At 44.7% G+C, this 20242-nt stretch overlaps 1 protein-coding gene across 2 annotated transcripts in view; it reads right to left on the reverse strand.

Moving 5' to 3' along the window:
- Nucleotides 1-6580: 6580 nt before the first annotated feature.
- The window catches only part of LOC8028096 (protein O-mannosyl-transferase Tmtc3), a 328600-nt gene continuing 314938 nt past the window's right edge, over nucleotides 6581-20242 (reverse strand). For both annotated transcript variants that reach the window (XM_042293455.1, XM_040214192.2), the window contains 6 exons: nucleotides 19311-19384; nucleotides 16381-16501; nucleotides 14943-15044; nucleotides 10357-10440; nucleotides 8505-8689; nucleotides 6581-7012 (listed from right to left, as the gene is read on the reverse strand). In XM_042293455.1, coding sequence (XP_042149389.1) covers nucleotides 6910-7012; nucleotides 8505-8689; nucleotides 10357-10440; nucleotides 14943-15044; nucleotides 16381-16501; nucleotides 19311-19384 — 669 coding nt within the window. In that variant the 3' untranslated portion in view covers nucleotides 6581-6909. The remainder of the gene's footprint in view (nucleotides 7013-8504; nucleotides 8690-10356; nucleotides 10441-14942; nucleotides 15045-16380; nucleotides 16502-19310; nucleotides 19385-20242) is intronic.

Genomic DNA, 20242 nt, shown 5'->3' on the forward strand with positions numbered 1-20242 from the left:
GCAGAGTGACATCTCATCGGTTTCTGACCAGAAAGCCTCTGCGACGGATGGGGATCCAAGCAGTGCGATGCGAACGCTGGCTCCTGGCATTTGTGTCATGCTAGAAAACGGTTTACACCGGGCTAGCAAACTTAACCCTCCATACGATTCTGCTTCTGAGGCAGCACCTGGGTTCAGACAAGCTTGATGAATCGTAGCCTATTATTTCCCATGGACGATAGCGACAAAACTTCCGATTGCGTTCGACTCTGGGTGAAACATACTCAAGCTGCCCATGTTCATACAACATCTGACGCCACAATGAGATGGCAGACGAGTAAAGTTGCAGGTTAGTTTCGATTTTGAAGTATTTTTACGATTACAAATTATTTAAAAAGTTTCGGGTAATTTACTTGCTGCTCTAGGCTCGGCTCTTCGCCCCCTTTAAAAACATGTTTAGTTGAAAACGTTTGAACCGACGCCGGAGTTTCCCTTTAAAGGGACACTGACAGGGTATTTATGCTCGTCGAGATTTTTATTTGAACATGATGTATGAGGGCCCAACTACAAAAACAATTAAATAAAAACCCAACACAATTTGCGGTTCAAAATTTTTTTCTTTCTGCCACTCTCTTTTCCATGGTAAGGTAAGGGCTTTGAAACTACTATGGGTGCCAAATATATTCAAAATCATGGCTTACCTAAGGCACACATTCAATATTAAAAATAGAAAATAATAGAAACTCCATTCTTGTGGCCTCCATAAAGCCGCAAATACATTGATGAAAAAAAGAAATGTTGGACAGATCACAGCCAGTCAATATTATTAGATTAGCTCAGTTATGAAACTGCTCATAGATGCTGCTTGCACGAGCAGTACCCCGCACTCGCTCACCACTGCTGTGTTCCAAATCTTACCCAAATGGATCCGGGCAATTTGTGTCGCGTGACAACACAGACTGGAGAACGCTGGGTGCGGGTAGGTTTTAGAATGCCATTGTACAAAACCCTTACCCTAGAGTAAGATAGAGTAAATTTTGGAACACACCCCATGACTTGTGCTTGGTGCATGCAACTTTGTCGTCTGCATCATGCGCCAAAGAAGCGGAGGGGAAAAAAAATGTGGTCAGTTGTAGTGTGATTTTCAACCATAAACTTCCGTGCTCGTGTTTTGGTTTTGAGAGCCTAAAAATTGTAGCGAGGGAAAATACACTCTTTCTTAAAGAGGGTAATCTAAAAAGCATAATTTGTATTTAAATCCAATAAATCTTATTAATTTGATTATTTTTTAAATCGTGATTCTTATCCACCATGCATAAAAGGATTAAGGTTATGCAGAAATAAGAATTAACAGCTCACAAACAAGCTTACTTGAGTTTCTTATTGCAAAACACGACCTACTTTTTGGATGTGCCTTGCGCACACATTGGTTACGTTCCAACTTTGGTGGGAATCTAGGGCTGCACTCACTCTTACATTTTTATTTCAAAGTTTTGCCAAAAGAGAAAAGTGCTAGAGCAGGAGCTTGTCATAATTCAAACTGTGTTCCGAGACATCTGTAGTGAATGGGATGAACACGTCACTTGACAAATCCACAGCCTGCGTCTTTTTTAAGAAAACTCTTTATTGAAATCTCCTTGTGCATTACAACTAGTTCCCCTGCAGTAAGAACATTTATTGCTCGCAGGGCTTAGTATAAACATGAACTAGAATATATAAAGATAGTTGAACATTCATATCACCTAAAATTTATGATCCTTACCCGGCGATGGAAGACTCTTTTTTTAAGTCGTAACTTTTGTAGACCTCCGAGTCAACAACCATACATGATATGCACAAGTCTTCACTATGCTCTGTCTAAAGCTCAGGTTCGAGGAACTGCTCCGAGGGAGCAGTGCACTGACACCACTGCCTAAACACAAACGAGGGGGAGCGAGAGCCGCAGTCAACCAGCCTCCTGCCAAACCTTTCAATCAGTCGCAAAATCAAACAACATGTCAGTAGAGATGGCGTCGGTGCTGAGAGAAAACAACATTTCGGAAATATATTCGACACAAGGAATCCGCATGTTTTGAAAGTAATAATATGCTATGACAAATAGAGACAATGTGGAAGCATGGTTTCATTTGCTCGTAAACTTCACGTGAAAATTGAAGCAGCTAAGTTGCACTACAAATTTGGACAGACCACCGACACAATATATGCAGTCACACGTGATGGTACAAACAAAATGAAATTAGTTGTGGATGTTAGTAAAACTCGCATTATAAACCATTTGGAAAATCCACAAAGAAAGTTTCCCACTGAACTGCATATAAATGTTTATGATCACTTTTCCTAGAGCCAGGGCGTGTAAATGGCCACTGCTGCACCCCACATTATTTACAGTTTATCAATTAGTCGTGGATCGGCGTTTCTTCGGGACTTTACGGTACTACTAGCCAAGAGACCCAGTCACCAAAACATTTTTAGAAGTGCATATACAAATAATTTGGAAAGTTAGTATTCAGACATGAAATAACAAAAAAAGTCAATGAGAGCAGTTCAAACACAAATCACTGGGAAGGCTCTAATCTAGAACAGCCAATATAGCTCACTCAAAATGACAAGTCATGCTGATAAAAACAGTGTGGAGACGAGACTTTAAGTGCAATTAAAGTGCTACGAGCAGACATGGTGGAACACACTGGCCAGTACCTCTATCTCACTTTGCCATACCAACGGTACGTAGAACATGAACTCATCAGACTGATTTAGTGCGGTTTAAGTATGCATAAAAAGTGTGCTCTATTCACAATACGATTCCTGTCAGTTTCAACTCGAGGTTTCAAGTCTTCGTTTGCTCAGGACCTGAGGCCTCAGCCCGTGCATAGATTATCTCGATGTTTACGCAAATCGGAACGGGATGAACCTAAGCCCGGGTACTATCTTAATGCTACTGCTCTAACGACCAACTACAGAAAAATAGAACGGAGTAATAAATACGGCGCATCACATGACAACACAACCAATGATGTGTTGTCTTTCATATCTACAGTGAGATTCGATCCACCAAAGGGGCAACTGCCACAAGGGGGAGGTGAGGTACATCGCACATATCTTATACAATGAAGCAGCGGACCTTCATCTTTTCAGCGTTAGAATTCAGGTGGAGCTCATAAGCTCCCAGACTGACTTGGCACAGGCAATAAATACCCTTGTCAGCAAGGCTCGCATTGAAGTCGCATCGTCTGCCACACGGCCTTTCTGCTGAGTACATACCTTTCACTGCACACATTTTGAACCGTAGTCAAATTTGTTCTTTTCGGCAAGAACATTAAGGAATAACCACCAGCACGGTGCGACGACGTCATGTGCAAGCCGTGTACAGAGCACACTTGCGAACTAGCATTTTTGTGCCAAATATAGCAAATGCGCACAGGGCAAATGACTTTTTGAACTGTGACTCATTTTTTTTCTGTAGCTGCATTGCGCATACCTGAAGATGCGAAAGATGAACATGAAGAACGTTAAGAGAGCATTTTAGTAAGGCTAAAGTCTGAGCAGAGGCCTGCAATAAGCTAAAATGAAAAAAGTTTTCAGCTGGTTACGTTCTGCACGAATTTACGTGCTCTCCTGATCTCGAGTGTATTGCAACTTACCAAGAATGAAATTGATTTCTGAACTAGCATTTACCCGGTTGAGACGATGTGACAACAACCCACAACACTGACACGACCAGCCTCATGTGCCCTGGTTTCTAGTGAATCTCAGAAATAAAAAGTCAGATCATCGTAGCAGTTAAGGAAATGTCGTCCCAATGACTTCTTCGTAAAACAAGTTATTTTTTTCCAGCATCATTTAATGACACTATTTGAAATTATTACGTTCCTCCCTACACAACAGTCTTGTTTGTTTTTTTTTTGTCTAGGGAATACTATGATAGGAGCTGACTTACAAGTTCGTCAACTTACTGAAGTGATTAAGGATTCTTGTTCTCGATCTCACGAACAGGCCTGGAGCAAATGACCTTCGGATATGCCAAGACGCAGCTGTCGCATTCCTCAACCCTCTGGCAGTTGCCCCTCCGCGATATGGAACCAACTGGCTTTGCAGCCACCCGGTGTAGCAGTTCACCCAGTGGTGAATCGCTACAGATGCCAAACACTTGTGACAGCACCCCGTAAGCTCCTGTTCCACAAGAAAATACAAAATTCGTGAAATAACCGAAATGGAGCAAAAGTAATACCTACCGTAAAATACCGCTGAAGCACCCACTTCGTTCCAAGAGCCCACTACTAACATTTCTCAAAACTTGGGAAGTCTGCAAATTCTACGTCAAGTACCCGATTTGACTGGACAAGCACTCGTGTCTAGATTAACCCAATTTTCAGTGAGAGTGGACAGGGCGCTCCTCCGGTATTTTACGGCAAAAAGCTGCTTATCTTCGGATGGCCGATAAATATTTTTTGCGTGTCTTCATTATGAAGGCTTCAGAAACTAAATTTGAGGACATGAATGAAGACAGTAACGAGAAACAAACAATAGCTGGATGTGCGTACAGTCACCAAAATTAAACAAGAGATCGTACCTTGGTAAAAAAAAAAAAAAGTAAACATCAAAAGCATAAATGTCACGAAATATCTAACAAAAACAGTTGTGTACTCAACTAACTGCAACTCACAAACAACTCCACTTCCAGTGGAACTCTCATGATAAGGGCACAAGTAAACGGTTGCCTCGAGAAAAAAAAAACACATGTAACGAAACATTGTGGAATAAATATAGTCAGCCTGATCATGGTTTTGATCATGATAATCTCTTCAACATAAACTTAGCAACTGCTATAAAGCACTTTCCTAGAGTCCTGAAAGTGCATCAGGACTATCAAGTCTCAGATGACCTTTTCCAGCTCACGTGACCTGTATACGAGTAGAGAAGAGTATCCTGTAGTTTGTTTTGCCACATACTTCACTTCTGGATAGAACCTTGGAAAGCAACAAAAACTGGCAAACAGATAAAATCAAGAGCAAAGTTGCCACAATACTGCAAGGCAATAAGAATCTGTCAACGGAACGCGACTATGGTGTGGTGAAAATTAAGCTTCTCGTAATTCAGTAAATCCTATTCGAAAATGAAGATATTCTCAATGGCCCAATAGGGTAGGACTGTCTGTGATGTCAGGAGTGAAGTTTTCGTGAAAGTTGAACAATCTGCTTCTTAAATGCAATTCATGCTTATGGCAATAAACATCACAAGTGTGTCCACACTTACAACCTTGACCTCTTAGCAGAAAAGCCTATTTGAACTGTGATGAGACAAAACAGAGAATCTAAAATCTGTGAATATTTTGCTTTACTGATATCGTTAAGGGCACAAGTAAACGGTTGCCTCGAGAAAAAAACAACAGACGTAACGAAACATTTTAGAATAAATATAGTCAGCCTGATTGTGCTTTTGATCATAATAAGCTTTATGCCACGGTCGTCATCGCACAATACAACCAGGTCTGTTCACAGACCATGCAAACATTGCACTACTAGTACAGGGCGAGCAAAAGACTGCTCCAAGTCAGGAAAATTACTGTCTAAAAACCGGCGCTCAATCTGGTTTGGTCTCAAAGAGCCACATCCCTTCATTGGAGATGGCTAGGCCCTTGGAAAGGTAGCGTTGCATATCTGTTAGAATGGAAAAAGGAAAAGGGGGCGTGCAGGGAGCAAATCAAAGGAACAGAGAAACTTGTGCCCATTCAGACTGCTCAGGATACCAGTTCCACGTATGTCCATACGTCATGTAAAAGTGATTCTCAAAAATATACCTCGCCGCTCAAATGCACGTATCTTACACTGTACAAGCAGGTACCCCCGTGCTACGCCGGTAGAAGAGTACTCGCTCTGTGCTTGGCAATAATTTGTGTCTCCCGCTGGGTTTTGGACGCGACGTCGAATGCTCTCATGTCGAGCATGCAGGGGGCTGACCCCTTTTGAACGTCCGTTCTCTGTCCGGACTAGGAAGCCCAGAACGTGTCTACGACCGGTGTGTTTAGCGTCTCGTTCGGCCCACGCATAAAAAGTGGTCCCAAAACGGCAACAATCCACGTCACAAAAGCCAGAGTGTCACGCTGTCAGATGTGATCCTGGCAGTGTCTCGCAAATGTTCCAAAAAAAAAAAGACGCTTACAATTTTCTGCATTTCCGCATTAGAGCACAGCTCTTGAGGGGGAGGAGGGCAGGGTACGGAGTGGAGGGTATGCCCCTCCTCCATACCTTTCCTCCTCCCCCTCCCTACTGACCATCGTGATGTCACTCGTGAAGGCCTCCTGAAGGTCGTGACCTTCACTGTGAAGGTCACGACCTTCATGAGTGACCTTCGTGATGTCACTCTGATGTCATTATGGGAAACGCCCCATAATACAACACGCGGTTACGCCGATGGCGATGCCGCTCAAGCCGGAAATGGGCGCATAAGAGCTGTGCTCTAAACAGTAAGGTCGAGTGCTAATATCGCCGTCATCACACCGTACCAACTTCCGGTTGCCAAAGCTTCTCTGAACTGTTGAGCTGGAGAGTGACCTGCAGCAAAGTGGGCGTCTACCGCTGCTGCTGCGACGCCGTCGGGGGGGGGGGGGGGGGGGGGGGGGGGGGACACCTTGATGCTTCTATGACGTGGCCGAAATTGAGGAACCGCTTTTTAAAATGTGATAAAGAGAGCAGTTGGAGACGCATTCCAGGCACCGTAGTCGAGACATGTAACGGCCTACCACGTGACGGCGGGCGCAAGACGGCATCCAGGCTGCTCGTCTAGGTGTGCTGCAACTTCCCCAGCATCATTACCGGGAGTAGTTGTGAACTTGCATAGGACTTTCGAGTGGGTCTACGCTTGGCACGAGACCTAGGGGCCAGAAACTGCCCAGGGGAGTGCTTCGGCCCGACGTGCCGCAACACCTTCCGGTCACATGTCCTTGCTGATGGCTGGCTGCGACCCCGTGGATCCGGAGGACGCAGCAGGGCCGGAGTTGCTCTTGGCGCCGCTCTCTTTCATGTGTTGCTGGTACCTGGAAATGGGGGGGGGGGGGCACCGTTGCAGACTCGCATTTCTTCCATCAATATAGAGCGGGAATGGAACCTTTTTAAAAGTGTGCGCTCCCTAGTGTCTGCTGTGTTCACCGTTTGAGGCCGTTGTATTTTGGGCGTGCACTTTGAACATGCACTGAACGCAAGTGCTTCGTGAGTGAATGTGCTGCATGAATCAAATCGCACGCTTTGCACAAGAACCAATGCCCAAAATACGGCGGCCATCAGTGTTGTTTGACCTACCTTTGAAAAGGGTCTATTTTTAAAATGCATTGGCACAGGGCAGTTGAGTAGTTACAATACTTCCTAAAATAAAGCACATCGAGGTACACCATATAACAACAATTGAAGATTCTAACTATTCTTCTGCAAATAGTGCAGTAATTCTGACGACTTGCACTGTGGGCTGTAGCAAATTTATGTATTGTAGTACACAATAAGTTTCACACAGCCCCGACTCATTAGCTACTGTGCCTGCACTGCTATTTATATGTCCTGGAAGGCCACAATATTTTATTTTAGGGGGGGAGGGAGGGGGGGTGTACCATGAAGATTGCATGCGATTAAATTTTTATGCTTTTCTGCATAAAAATTTCTCCAACACGTTCTCCATCCAAGGTCACGTGACCCCCCAAAGTCACGTGGCCCCCGAGGTCACGTGACCCCTCCTCCCAAGTCACGTGACCCCCCTTCCCCTTCTCCCTTCCTTCTTCTTCTTCCTCCTCTTCCTCCTCCTCCCCCCCCCCCCCCCCTCCCGAGGTCACGTGACCCTTAGTACCCTTCCCTCCTCCTCCTCAAGAGCTGCGCTCCAATTCGGCATTACAGGGAGTTGTAAACGGCTTGCATTTCTTGTTTGTGTATCGTTTATTTATTTACCATACATACAATGGTCCTGGCCAAGGATCAGTAGTGTAAATAAATGAAATGTGTCCCAGGAAAATAATATGGAAGTGGAAACCTTGTCACGTGAGCCATCATGTTGTAGAGCCATCGTTGTAGAGCAACTAAATATGGTGGAGCCAGACTACCGCCATCAACTCCTCATTGGCAAAGAAGGGGTCATATGTGCCGAATGAGTTCAAAGCGCCTGCGGGAAAGCGGCTTTGCGAAGTGCCAGGTTTGGGATGGGACTTAACTTTTACTCTGTGTTTGTGAGATGCAGACCTTACACTAAAGTATGACAAGCAGGAAGTTTCTTGAACCTTTGAACATTGCATGTACCAACAGGATACTGTGTAGTCATATTTTTTTTCTAATGACAGAGACATTTTAGGACACCAACGCGGAAGACAACAGGAGCAGACAGCTTCCCAGCTGCCGAGGCGGGAAAAGCATGACAGCGCTTGCGCAGTACGCGTTGTCGTGCCTATCCCATTTCTTGCGAGGGTGACGGTCCCTTCCCTCAATACCTGAAGTAATAAAAATTTGGAGACCGCTGGGATATACAGACCCTGCCCGGCCTTCGGCACCCACCTGCGTATGCGGTCCCTGACGACGTCAAGGTGGGCGGCGATGTAGCGCTCGTGGGGGGCCACCCGCAGCACCTTCTGCAGGCAGGCCTCTGCCCGGAGCAGGAAGCCCCGCTGCACGTGCACCACGCACAGGTTGTGCATTGCCTGCACGTGCGAGGGCTCCACGGACAGGATGCGCTGGTAGCACTGAAACAGGTTCATGTGGATGTGGCAGAAAGGCATAGAGAGGACCACAGTCAATCGGGACCTTGCAAATGACAAGCCGTGGATTTACCTATTGTATTTAGGATTGTTTGGTGGGACTTAAGAACTTGATAGATAACACGGTCATAGTGCCGAATTTATCCACCAGATTTATGAGTTCTGGTTAGATTTACCTCATCGTGGAAAAGCGTGAAAACACAAAGATGTAGAAAAATCAGATGGGACGAACGGTGCCTATCAACTGACAAATTTTTTTAAGAAGGCACACGAAAACAATCTTTCATTCTATGGCAATGCGATCCCGCACAAGCGCATTACATGACTCTTAATAAGACGGTAATGATGGGGTTAACAAAGCTGGCCCTAATCCAAGAATGTCATCTCACCGCGTCCAGCAGCGCCAATGATGGTTGGCTAATGCAAGATGCTTCCACCTTTCTTTTTTTTTGTACACCTCCACTATCTCTCTATACCTGTTTTCACCTCAAGAAGCATAGGAAAAAAAGTCTGGCTTCTCGCAGATGATTACTAATTTTCACCTTTAGGTGGAGATTTAAGGTATAGTTATTAGCACTTTAGAGTGGATGCATGTTATCTTATCAAGGAGTACACGTTTCAAACGCCAAAAGCAACGCCTGTGCCTCCGACAACCAAATCTGGCGAGAACTATTTCGCGCGGCGTATGAACAATGCGCAAAACTTACTGTTTTCTTGAGGTGAAAACGGGTATAGACAGCTGGTCTTTGTGCTTAAAAATGTCTTCTGTGTCACTTAATCTTGGCTCACACCCACAATCACGACAATGCACTGCAAGATGCGAGTTGCAAATGCTTTCGACTAACTCTGGTGCTCTGTTACACGGATGTTCCAGCACCACCTTGTTTGAATGATATACCTGCCCACATGTGAAAGGCACCAACGCTACACGGTACGAACTTTGTACCATGTTTCACAATGCATCCGCGAGTTTTTGGTTTTTTCTTCTTGCGCACTTTTCTACAGCAGGGCAAATCTGGCTCAACTTGTTTTTGGCCAAAAAAACTACACTCATTCCGTTTCTTAAGGCAACCCCCTTCAACCCATGCGATATGCGGTGAACGTAAGGAACGGTAGCCACCTTCTTTCTGTCGTCCATGTCTCTCTCCCCGCAGTCTCTCCCGGCATCTACCTTGATACCTTTCTTTACTTTTTCGCAAGCCGAGGTAATCGCTGGGTCAGGAATTCATCTAGATTTACCTACTAAATAGAAAACTAAGCCATAATGCCGATTTTCCCACGTTGCACCCACTGGAGGCCAACAGGACCACTGCATCTGCGTTCTCCTGGGACGTGTACTCAGTTCGAGAAAACATGAGTGCGAGTAAAATGCTGATGCAGCAGTCTTCCGTGCCCACCCGCTTCCTTCCGGTAGGCGACATAAAAATCCGGCACTATATCGCCTCATTATCTAGGAGGTGTTCATCACCTTGCTTGTTTTGTTAAAAAACGAGAATTTCCAAGTGAGAATGATGGGCCCCTTCTCCCATTTCAAACTTTGGGAGCGGGGGACTTGCCTGGAGGCAACGAACAGAGCGGGAGAGAAACCCTAAAACGTTTTGCATACACGCTAGAAGAGTCGCATAATCGTCTCTCCTGAATCATGTGCTTACCTCCTCTGCCTTGTCCACGTCTTTCATGTGGTTTATGTAAATGTCACCCAGAAGAATGAGGCCCTTGACATGGTCGGGATGCGACTGGCAGAGAGAAAAAAGAAATATGCGAGTCTTTACTTTTCCAGATCGTAGCAACTTACAAAACAGTGGTCAAACGTGGTTACCAAATGATAACTCTCAATTCACCTCCCCTATGAAGGTGTTGCGAATGAAGACTCATTAGCGCATATCCGACATCTAATGCTTTTTCTGTAGATATGCCAATGTTAATTGTGTTGGAAGAAATAGCTCAAAAAAATTAGTCCACGTGCAGCTAAATCCAGCTGGAACTGTCCCAGCTAGATCAAGCTGGAAATTAGATAATACAGCTGAATGCAGCTAAAACCAGCTCTATAATTCAGCTGAAAGTGGACTCATATTTTTGCTTGGGCTAAAGGTTTCCAAACATAAATTTCTTTTTATGTGAAAATAATATAGGCATATTGGACAGGGTTCCAGAGTGCTCAACTGTCGGCTGATCACCAGCGCCGCTGTCGCCAAATGAGGCAACACTGGGAAGGCTAAAACCAACAGCACTACTGGCCTGCGCTTGCGAGATGACGTTTCTATTCCCAGCTCCGAGCGTTGTGTTGTTGCACTAGGGCTTGCCCTGTGTGCTTCTTCGTTTTTTTGTCCCGTCTTTTTTGCGCTATTTTTAATATGAATGTCAATTACCAACTTGCTCAGCAGATCAAGCTTTTACTACACAAACTGTTTTCAAAATGTATCAAATGCTAAATATATTGTGTGTGCAGTTGTGTGTGTGGTACCTAGCATTAGGGAGTTTTACTAGGTGCCTTCCTCGATAGGCTGAGACAACCCAAAACGAGAACTAGCAGAACAAAATTGAACACCCAAATATTACGGGCAAATTTCAATGAAACCACATAAACCGAGTATTTGAGACATTTTGTGTTTGTTCCTCTTTCATCTGTCGTCCCTGGTTTTTAAAAAACGTGAAACAAGGGCAGTATTTTTTTTGTACGTTGTCTGCACGTGCTTCAAAAGCATGAAAGCAAAGACTTTGTCATACTTGCATCCTCTAATACACACTTTTTTTCCAAATAAACCCTTCCCACAGAAATAGCTGACCTCGTTTTTGGGATCAGCTTGTTCCCCGTCCCCTTGTCGTCGTGTTGAAGACGATTGTGGTGTCTGAGACATGTGTTTTTCTTGCGAGCTGGACGTAGTTTGGACGGTGTCGTAGCAGTTGCTCGTTGCAAGGTGATGATCGAACTTGGCGATTGAATGTGTTGTTCTCTTCTCACAAATAAACGCCACAAGGATAACCCTTTGTCGAGGGGTACACAGATTCTTATCTCTCGAGTAGACTGTTTTTTTCACAGCAGGCACGAAAGTAGAACCGTACGTATGGCTCGAAATAGAGCAGCTATTTTGGGCAGCTATGCATTTGCACTAAAGACGCAAATGACAGTCCACCCTGCGACCGGCAAAGCAAAGAAAATGCTTGCTCGGGTAACTCCGCTCAAACTACGCAAATGTGTGCAAAACGTCGTGCGAATGAAATCGGTCTGCGGAGCAAGGAGCGGTGACGACGTCGAGCGATTGATCCGACACTAAGGAGCCGTCGAATCGAACCCAGAAACAAAGTCGCACTGTGAGCGCGTAACTCTAAATATTGAGTCAAATAGCACATTTAGATATCCATCTTGAGTCGTGTAATGTGAACGGTATGCTTATTTGACACGTTTCATGGCATTTATTTATCTTGACGGCACTTTATTTCCCACAGCCTCGACGGGAACCTGCGGAGCTTTATGCCTGCTAAGCTTTTGTGGTTTGCGACAGTTTGGCACGCAACAGTGCCTACAGCTTTGATGTTTGCTCTTCTTGGACATTCAATAGCAATGTTAAGAATAAAAGACCATGAATGCACAAATCAACACCTTCAAAGCGACGCGCAAACAGCCCCATGAGCGAGCAGGCTCACGAAAGGGCCTTCCCAATATCGAAAATAGTTTGAGTTAGATGGCACGACATGTCGTTGCACCAAACTTGATTGCCTTGAGGCTATGAATATACAAAAATTAAATGCACATCGAATTAGGATATTTTCAACGATACAAATATTTTATTTGTTTATCAATTTCTTGCCTATACTGCCCAGAAGGCTTTAGAGTAGGGGCCCTGATACGACCCCACTACAATGAGTTGGGTAAAACATACTGTGACGTGGCACGCGAATCAATGGCTACCATATATATATTGAAAAATAGCTCGATGTTTTATTTTTTGGCACTGTCCTTTCAAGTCTAGAGTCAAACTACAATATTCTAACTAAATAATACCAATTTTGTTGTGTGTTTGTTTAGACAGCCAGAAGTTAGTCTGCCTCAACAGGCGTCTGGTGTCTCAGCTGTAGATGAGCAGTCTAGCCAGAGCGGCACAAGCTGCAGTACAACCGCTTGCCTGGGGTCTTTAATGTGCCCCACGCAGAAGTGATACCAGACTGCACGCCAGTCCAATGCTCATCCAGATGAAACAGGGCAGGGGTGGGAAATGAACCCAGGATCCCTGGGTGCTGTAGCGCGAGCTTTCGCTCCATGTGCACAGAGCTGGTGTGTGTTAGCCCACTCAGCTACCGATCCCCCGATTCGAACTCAAGGCTGACCTACAATTGTGAGCAAAATTTCCAAGGGCACTGAGCTAAATGAGATGCTCCAATTTGTTGGCCATTTCACTTAGCATACCGGTGTAAAGCAGTGAAGCTTGACGCCTGTTAATGCGAAGCTTAATGCAAGAAATCGGAGAATTCTGGAGATGTTAGTGGTAATTTTTGAATATTTGGAAAGCTCCAATATCTCAAACAGTGGAAGTGCTGAGAATTGAACTGCATAGAATATCAAATGCTATATTCAAAGTATTCCATATTTTCAAAACTCGCATACCTCTAAACAGAAATGTTTGGCTATACAGTGTAGACCGCATATAACGTATGTCTCGGGAGTCGCGAAAATCCGCACTATAAGCGGTACCGCACTATAACCAAAACATCAATTTTTTAGGCCAAAATACATGCCACGAGACAACTTACCTTTCTAAAAGAATTTATTTTATGTTAGATAAAAAATAAAGCTTAGTTTGAGGAAAGTACAGTTCTGTCTCAAGTGTGTCACACATTTTGAAAGAAATGAGCGGCATTTGCCTGGCGCAGCCTTTTAACGGCGTCGCGGGTTGTGGACGGACGTTGCGAGCGTTCAGGATTGCTAACCCTAATCACTTTTCTCCGGAGATGAAAACGCGTGAAAATTCGCATCCTTCATACGGTACGCGCCAGTAATACCTTGAACTTTAGCACACGCATGAAATGCGCCAAATAAGAAATCCGGGCGATGTTCGAGGACACAAATGCTTAGAAATCACCACTGTAGTCGAAGTAAACAAACACGACGACACGGGCGTTTCTGCCGTCTTAAGAGCGCCGCCACGACATCGCCGCACGAGTAGGTGGATCTTCCCTTCTAGTACGTGCTGGGTTATCATAGCGACACACAACAAAAATTGACCGTCAAGGATAGCGCTTTTACGCAGAACGATGAGATGCATGCCGTCTACGACGACGATCACAACCGACGCCATGTTTGCGGAATAGAAGCAGCCGAGTCGCGACCGGCATGCAACGCGCGCGAACACTTCTCGACCTGCGATTGGTCTGTCGTTGCAATTGTTCGTTTCTTTGTTTCCAACGCAGCGGAGGGACGCACGCACGTGAACGACTCGTGCGCGCGTCCCTCCGTCGCTATGGCAACTGAAGCCTCTCTCTTCGCTTCTCCCCGCGTTTTCGAGCAACCTCCTTGCCCCGCGAGTGCAGCTTGTGGCTCGCGCCGTTATCTAGTGTCGCACAGGGAAGCGAGCTCGCTGCTCCGGTCGTCGGCGCGGTCGGCGGGCTGTGCCAAAAACTGCACTATAACCGGTATTTCCCTTCGCGCGCCTGCATTTTAAGCGGTATGTAATTACATGGAGTTCTATGGGAGGTGAACCGGTGGTTTAAAAAAACCGCGTTATACCCGGTCCTGCACTATAAACGGTTACGTTGTAAGTGGTCTATACTGTATACTGACCACAAAGAATAAACCGTTGCCTAAAATATCATAACACGACGCCAAGTAACAACGTATCTTAAAAAAAAAGAAAAAAGTACTATGCGATTATAGACTTCAAAAAGTAGTGGCGAAGTGGGGATAGTTTTACTAGTTTCACGTTTTATTAAACATGACTTATATAAACCAAACATGAACCCAGTTGAAGCTGCTTTCAGAAGATTCCTTTTCAGGTTGATTTATTTAGTGGAATAAATTAAGTTCTATAATTTGTTGCAATATGTTCTGGTTTTCTGGTTGTGCATTTTGTGCACCTACATTTTACAATGCAGGCGCATAATCGCCAAACTGCCGCATCTGTGAACAAAGAAGCCAGATAGAAAACCAGACAACTGTTGTCTTTTCGTTTGGCCTCCGGTACCTGTACAACTATGCATAGGCAAAAATAAATGTTTGACTGATTGATTGACTGACAGGTAGTACCTCAAGTAGCTGTAGCAAGTGAGGCACGGCTTCCAGGTGCCTGCCAGAGTCGCTCAGGAGGAGAGCCAAGTTGAACAGGGCACTGCGGAAGTCGGCTTTCACCTGCGTCCAAGAACGTTGTTCATTTTAGCCCAAATGATTGTAAGTGAAATACAGAGTAGTATACTCAGGCAGAGGTTGGTAAGTTTTCAAAAAAAGCTGTTTAGAAGAGTTCATTGCACTACAGTGCCACACAACGGACCAGCTGTGTGCAGCCCCCAAAGGCAAGAGTGATTTACGATTCAACATTCACAAAGGTAGGACTGCCCACAAAAGTTGGTGAATTGACGGAGCAAGCTGAAACTTCTTTCATATGTCTGATTTACTGAACAAATTATTATTCCAAATAGATCCTGCATGGGTGAGCCCCTCCCAAATTCCGACGAAAAAATATGTTTTTTTGGTCTTTGGAAGGTGGGTTTGGATCCCATTTCCGACACTATGTTTGACAAAACATCTAGCTAAGTGCAAGTCTTTTTCCTTGTCTTTCCCAGACACATATGCAGTGCAGATACCACGCTATAAAGAGCGTCTGTATCACAAATCAGCTGCTTCGTCAACTTTGTGAAGCCTGCTGACTGAGGGAGAGTTTCAGAACTTGCTGTCCATTCAACCATTTCTAGTGGCACTTCTGCTCTGCCTTTTCTTAATGACTTAATGAATGAACCGAATCATGCAATGTTATCGCTTTGGTGACAAACAAAAATCGAGGGAGCCAGCGCAGCAAGCAGGCAGTGTGCGGTCGATCGCTGGCCAGTTACATTCACTTTCTCATGGTTCTCACTCACCTAAAAAAAACTGAAAATCTCGAAGTTAATTTTTGAAATGAGTACCACAGCTCTTTCGTGCATTAATAAAGTAGATTATAACATTTTTGCCTGTATTATCTGCCTTAAAAGAAATAAAGAGGTTCTTGAATTCGAAAAAGAACTGAAAGTTTTAATGTAGGCACTTTAAAAGTTGTGTGTCTAAAGCATTCTTCCAATCATATTAGCAGGAGCGTCGTAACAAATTTCGACATAGCCCAACCGATTGTGGTGTGCCGAGCGCAGGAGAGTGCGAAAGTGGAGAAAACCAATAAAAAAAGTGACGTCATTAGCAGGGTCAGATGACCCTTGCTCACCACTAAACTGGCTAGGGGATGTTGACGATGATGTTACGACGCTTTGGACCGATAAGGGGCGGCAGAGAATCTCGCCAAATGTCATACGGCAATCGTTCCGCATATTTTTCAAGATAAATGCAATTTACGCTTACTTTTGTCCAAATTGAGTGTTATAATTGAATTTATGGTGAAAAGACTATAGAAGTCAGCTCCTAAACTCAGATTTCTTGAAAAGTGCTTCAGCTTCCCTTTAACATCGCGTTTGACCGGAGAGCTGGATCAAAGGAGACGCACCCGGATGGCATCCTGGAACCATCGCTCGGCGTCCTGGGGCTTGCTTTCGTCCATCGAGAGCATGCCCAGGTTGAAGTAGACACGCTCGTTGGCCTTGCCCCGCTCCAGCAGACGCTCCAGCCTGCACACACGAGGCCTTTGTGGTTCCCCTGGCGTTTCCTCAGTACATGAAGCCTTATGTTCAGCGTGCTCCACACTAACTGGAGTGAAGGCTAGTGCACTGTACAGCGCTGCGTTCAGGCATACCTACATTTAATTCCCTCTTTCGATGATATTGCCACAAACAGAAAAGGATAGACACACGTAAAACTGAAAATAAAGGTTTAATCGGCAAAATTGCACCAGAAACAAAAGACTCAAGGTACACCTGAGCACCTCTTATGAGTTCTGAATGCAAAACCATGTACATCACACCAGTGTTGCGGAGTTGCCACTCCGGAGTTGGAATAATTCCAGAATCATTCCGCATTTTCGCGACCCCGGAATGGAATGGGAATGGAATGGCGGCAACGTTAAGGGGTATGAAATGGGAATGGAATTGAATGACCTTTTGCCCGGAATGGAATGGGAATGGAATGGGCCAGGTTCTTTATATTTTATTTATTTATTTATTTTTTACGTTCAGCTATACCGAGCCAGTCAGGGAGTCAGTTGTTCAGAAATAAAATGAGCGGGATACTGCGAACCCGCGTAAGGCCCTAACAGACTTATACGCAAAAAAATGCAATACAAAAAACAAGCGTCAAAGCAAAGAACAGAGGGAAGAGGGGGGGGGGGGGGGGGGGGCGGTGGCGCCTTTCATTAGTGAAGTTCAATACATATCCAAATGCGTCTGCTCCTGTGATATTGCACGGCTCAAGGGTATGTCATCAGCCGACGTGAACGTGACCCGCTGCTCTGGTGATCCGATACCCAGGAAGGAGGCCAGACGTGGCCTCGCTGTGCCTACCCAGACTTTGCACTCCTGCCACTCGTCTCGAGCGCGCTGTTTCTCGGAGAGCTCACACCTGTGCCGGTCATCTCAGGTCGCAATCCACGAGGTCCCTGCTTGAATGATGCTAGGCGAAACCTGAAGACTGCCATTCATGCGTTGGAGCCGGAGAGTCGGCAGGGAAGGACCGTCACAACAGGGATGCCACCGTATCGATTTTTCAACCGTAACAGAAGATAAGACATGTGCTTCAGGATGCTTCAGGTGGTCCACTTTTCTCCAAAATTCCAAATGCAACTGCCTGCATGGTCTTCAACGAGCAAACTTACAACGAAAGTATGTATTGTCCTTTCATACAGCAGCGTGGGTAAAGTTTCATGTTCAAGGCAACACCTACAGATACAAGAATACTAGTTCATCCCACAGTGACGTCATGTGACCAGTGCTGACAAGGGCACCCTTATTGGACAGGGGAGTGGTGATGTTTTGAAGGAATTTATTTAGAGGTCGAGGCCTTTTCGCATCACTGATCAGTCAGACAGGATGCCAGGGAAAGGACCGCGGGTCAGTCCTTGATCGAACGTTTTTTAAACCCATTGAGGACTCTTCGTCCGGAACCACTACCTTCAAAGCGAAGTGCCAAGCCTGCGGAAAAGTAATTTCGGGACCAAAAAACAAACGTTTGCTTCAAACTTAAAGCCTCATCTCAGTTGGCGTCTCAAAAAAATTTGAAAAATGCATTGCATTATCAGTATTTATATTTCTGCCCTCCCTAAAATGTGTTCTTGTATTTGTATTTCCAAAAAATTTTTGCCTCTTTTTAAAATGTATTTTCGATATGTATCGCGATACATTTTTACAGATATATTTGAGACTTCAGTGCAATATCTTAGCAACTATTTTCATCTATCCCAGTATTTGTGTTTCCAAATACATTTTTGAATATTTCTGCCCAACTCAGCAACGTAATACAGCTGTCAAGTGACACTTTTAACGTTTAGGAATTAGAGGAATGGAATTGAATGATTCCGCCATTCCTGGAGCGGGAATGGGCCCAGTGTCCCCATTCCTAGGAGTTGAAAGGAATGGAATTATCGAAAACTCTAATTCCCAGGAATGGAATTGGAATGGAATGGGAATGCCCATTCAGCAACACTGCATCACACTTCCTCTTCGTGCGCTAGCGCTGCGTGTCTGGCGAATGGGAGCCTCATTGACGTGCGCCAGCCAATGGGACCTCAGTGTAAAAAGTGCTTTGCACGTGTTTTCATAGCTGGGAGCTGGCTTGACTTGGAGAAAGGATTTAAAGCGCCATTTGGCATGGTTTCAAAGCTGATGACGTTGGCTCGCTCCATAAGACGGTTAATGCTTTTGCATTAAAAGAAAGAATGAGCATTGAGAAAGCAGCAGCGAGCGGTTAGGTGTCTCCCTATTACACTCGGTATCTAAAACATTCGGCCTAGAATGTTTGAGCGTCAAACTTTTGGGGTAAGAGTAAACGCGAATCTTCTAGAAGTATGGAGTAGCGTTCCCTCTCAGCCACACACGGCAGTATGAAGGGCCTTGCACCACCGTGGGTGTGTACAAACGCTAAGTCTGATGTACATTGTTTGTGGTTAGCAGCCCTACTGCGTCGACCAAAGTGACGCTCTATAGCGGAGGCATCAGACGCCACGTCTGGAGGAAGATTGCCTTTCAGTGAACTGAACGTCCCTGCAGCCAGCTTTCTTCGCGCAACCTCTTTTAAGTTGTCGGTGTGTCCCTATTGCAGTTCCTGTAGTGATAGAGAAGAACACGTGGCTTTGGCGAGCGTGGGTTGAAAGCAAGTTGAACTTGAGTGTGCTCATGCATACCTTATTCATTGCATAAGAAAAAGCCAAGCTCCCCTCAGATCATGGGGTTCTGGCACAATGAACAGTGACACACACTTCAAGACTAATGATTGCATGCATAAAAGAACAACAAACTTAATATGTAGATATAAAAGGAAATTGCTTGCCTCTGAAATGCCACCTGACGAAGCTTGGGACTGCCACTTTCCTGTATCACAATGGCCGAATTCATTAGGGCTTGCTGAATGAAGAAAGAAGAGCAAGAAGAAGGCATCATCAATCAGAACAATTGTCGTATGCGAAGCTGTTTTATAAATTTAATTTGTGTTAGGTGCACACTATAGGTGTAGAAATGAACAGTGAGAATTCCAACAGAAACAGAAGGACAAGCAGTGGTGTCAAGAACAAAATACTTTCATCAATTTGTTTACAAGCAGGTAATGAAATGAACCCGGCATCCAATAGCACGTGTGACATGTTTGCAGCTTTCTGGTATTTATTTGCAAGCACCGCATCTTAATTTCGGCTTTTTTCTTTCAAAATTGTGCAGAGGAGATCTATTAAGTGCAGAAACCTTATAGTTAGACAAAGAGAAATGAGTTACTCAATATGAGACCAGTGCAGGAAAGAATTTGATCTGTACATGAATAGAAGCTGAAATAAATAAAAAGTAGCTAAGCATTCTCAGGTTTGGAATGCCAGTAAACTCCGGGGACAGACACAAAAACAGACAGACACGCACAGCGTTCAACTCGCAGCAAGTCTACTCATTCTTTGGCGTGGTCTTAGGGATTACACCGGGCGTTAGCTCGTTAACAGTAAAATTTATCTCAATCGCACAAATAAGGTCAGTATACAAAAAAAAAGCCTCTCTGCGGCATTCTTTGAGTTCGTAACAAACTTCACAGTTATCTAAATTTTTTGTTTTGTTATACAGAAAGAAATTCAAAGAGAAGAGGAGATGAGAGGGTGCAGTGACATCAGAGGCTCGGAATGATTAGACATTAGGCATGGGCGAATAGAGGATTTTGGGTTCGAATCGAATTCGAAGCAAATAGTGATTTTGGCCAAATAATTTCGAATAGAATAGTTTGAATAG

Source organism: Ixodes scapularis, unplaced genomic scaffold (genome assembly GCF_016920785.2).
Source record: "Ixodes scapularis isolate PalLabHiFi unplaced genomic scaffold, ASM1692078v2 PGA_scaffold4__175_contigs__length_147842914, whole genome shotgun sequence".
NCBI lineage: Eukaryota > Metazoa > Arthropoda > Arachnida > Ixodida > Ixodidae > Ixodes > Ixodes scapularis.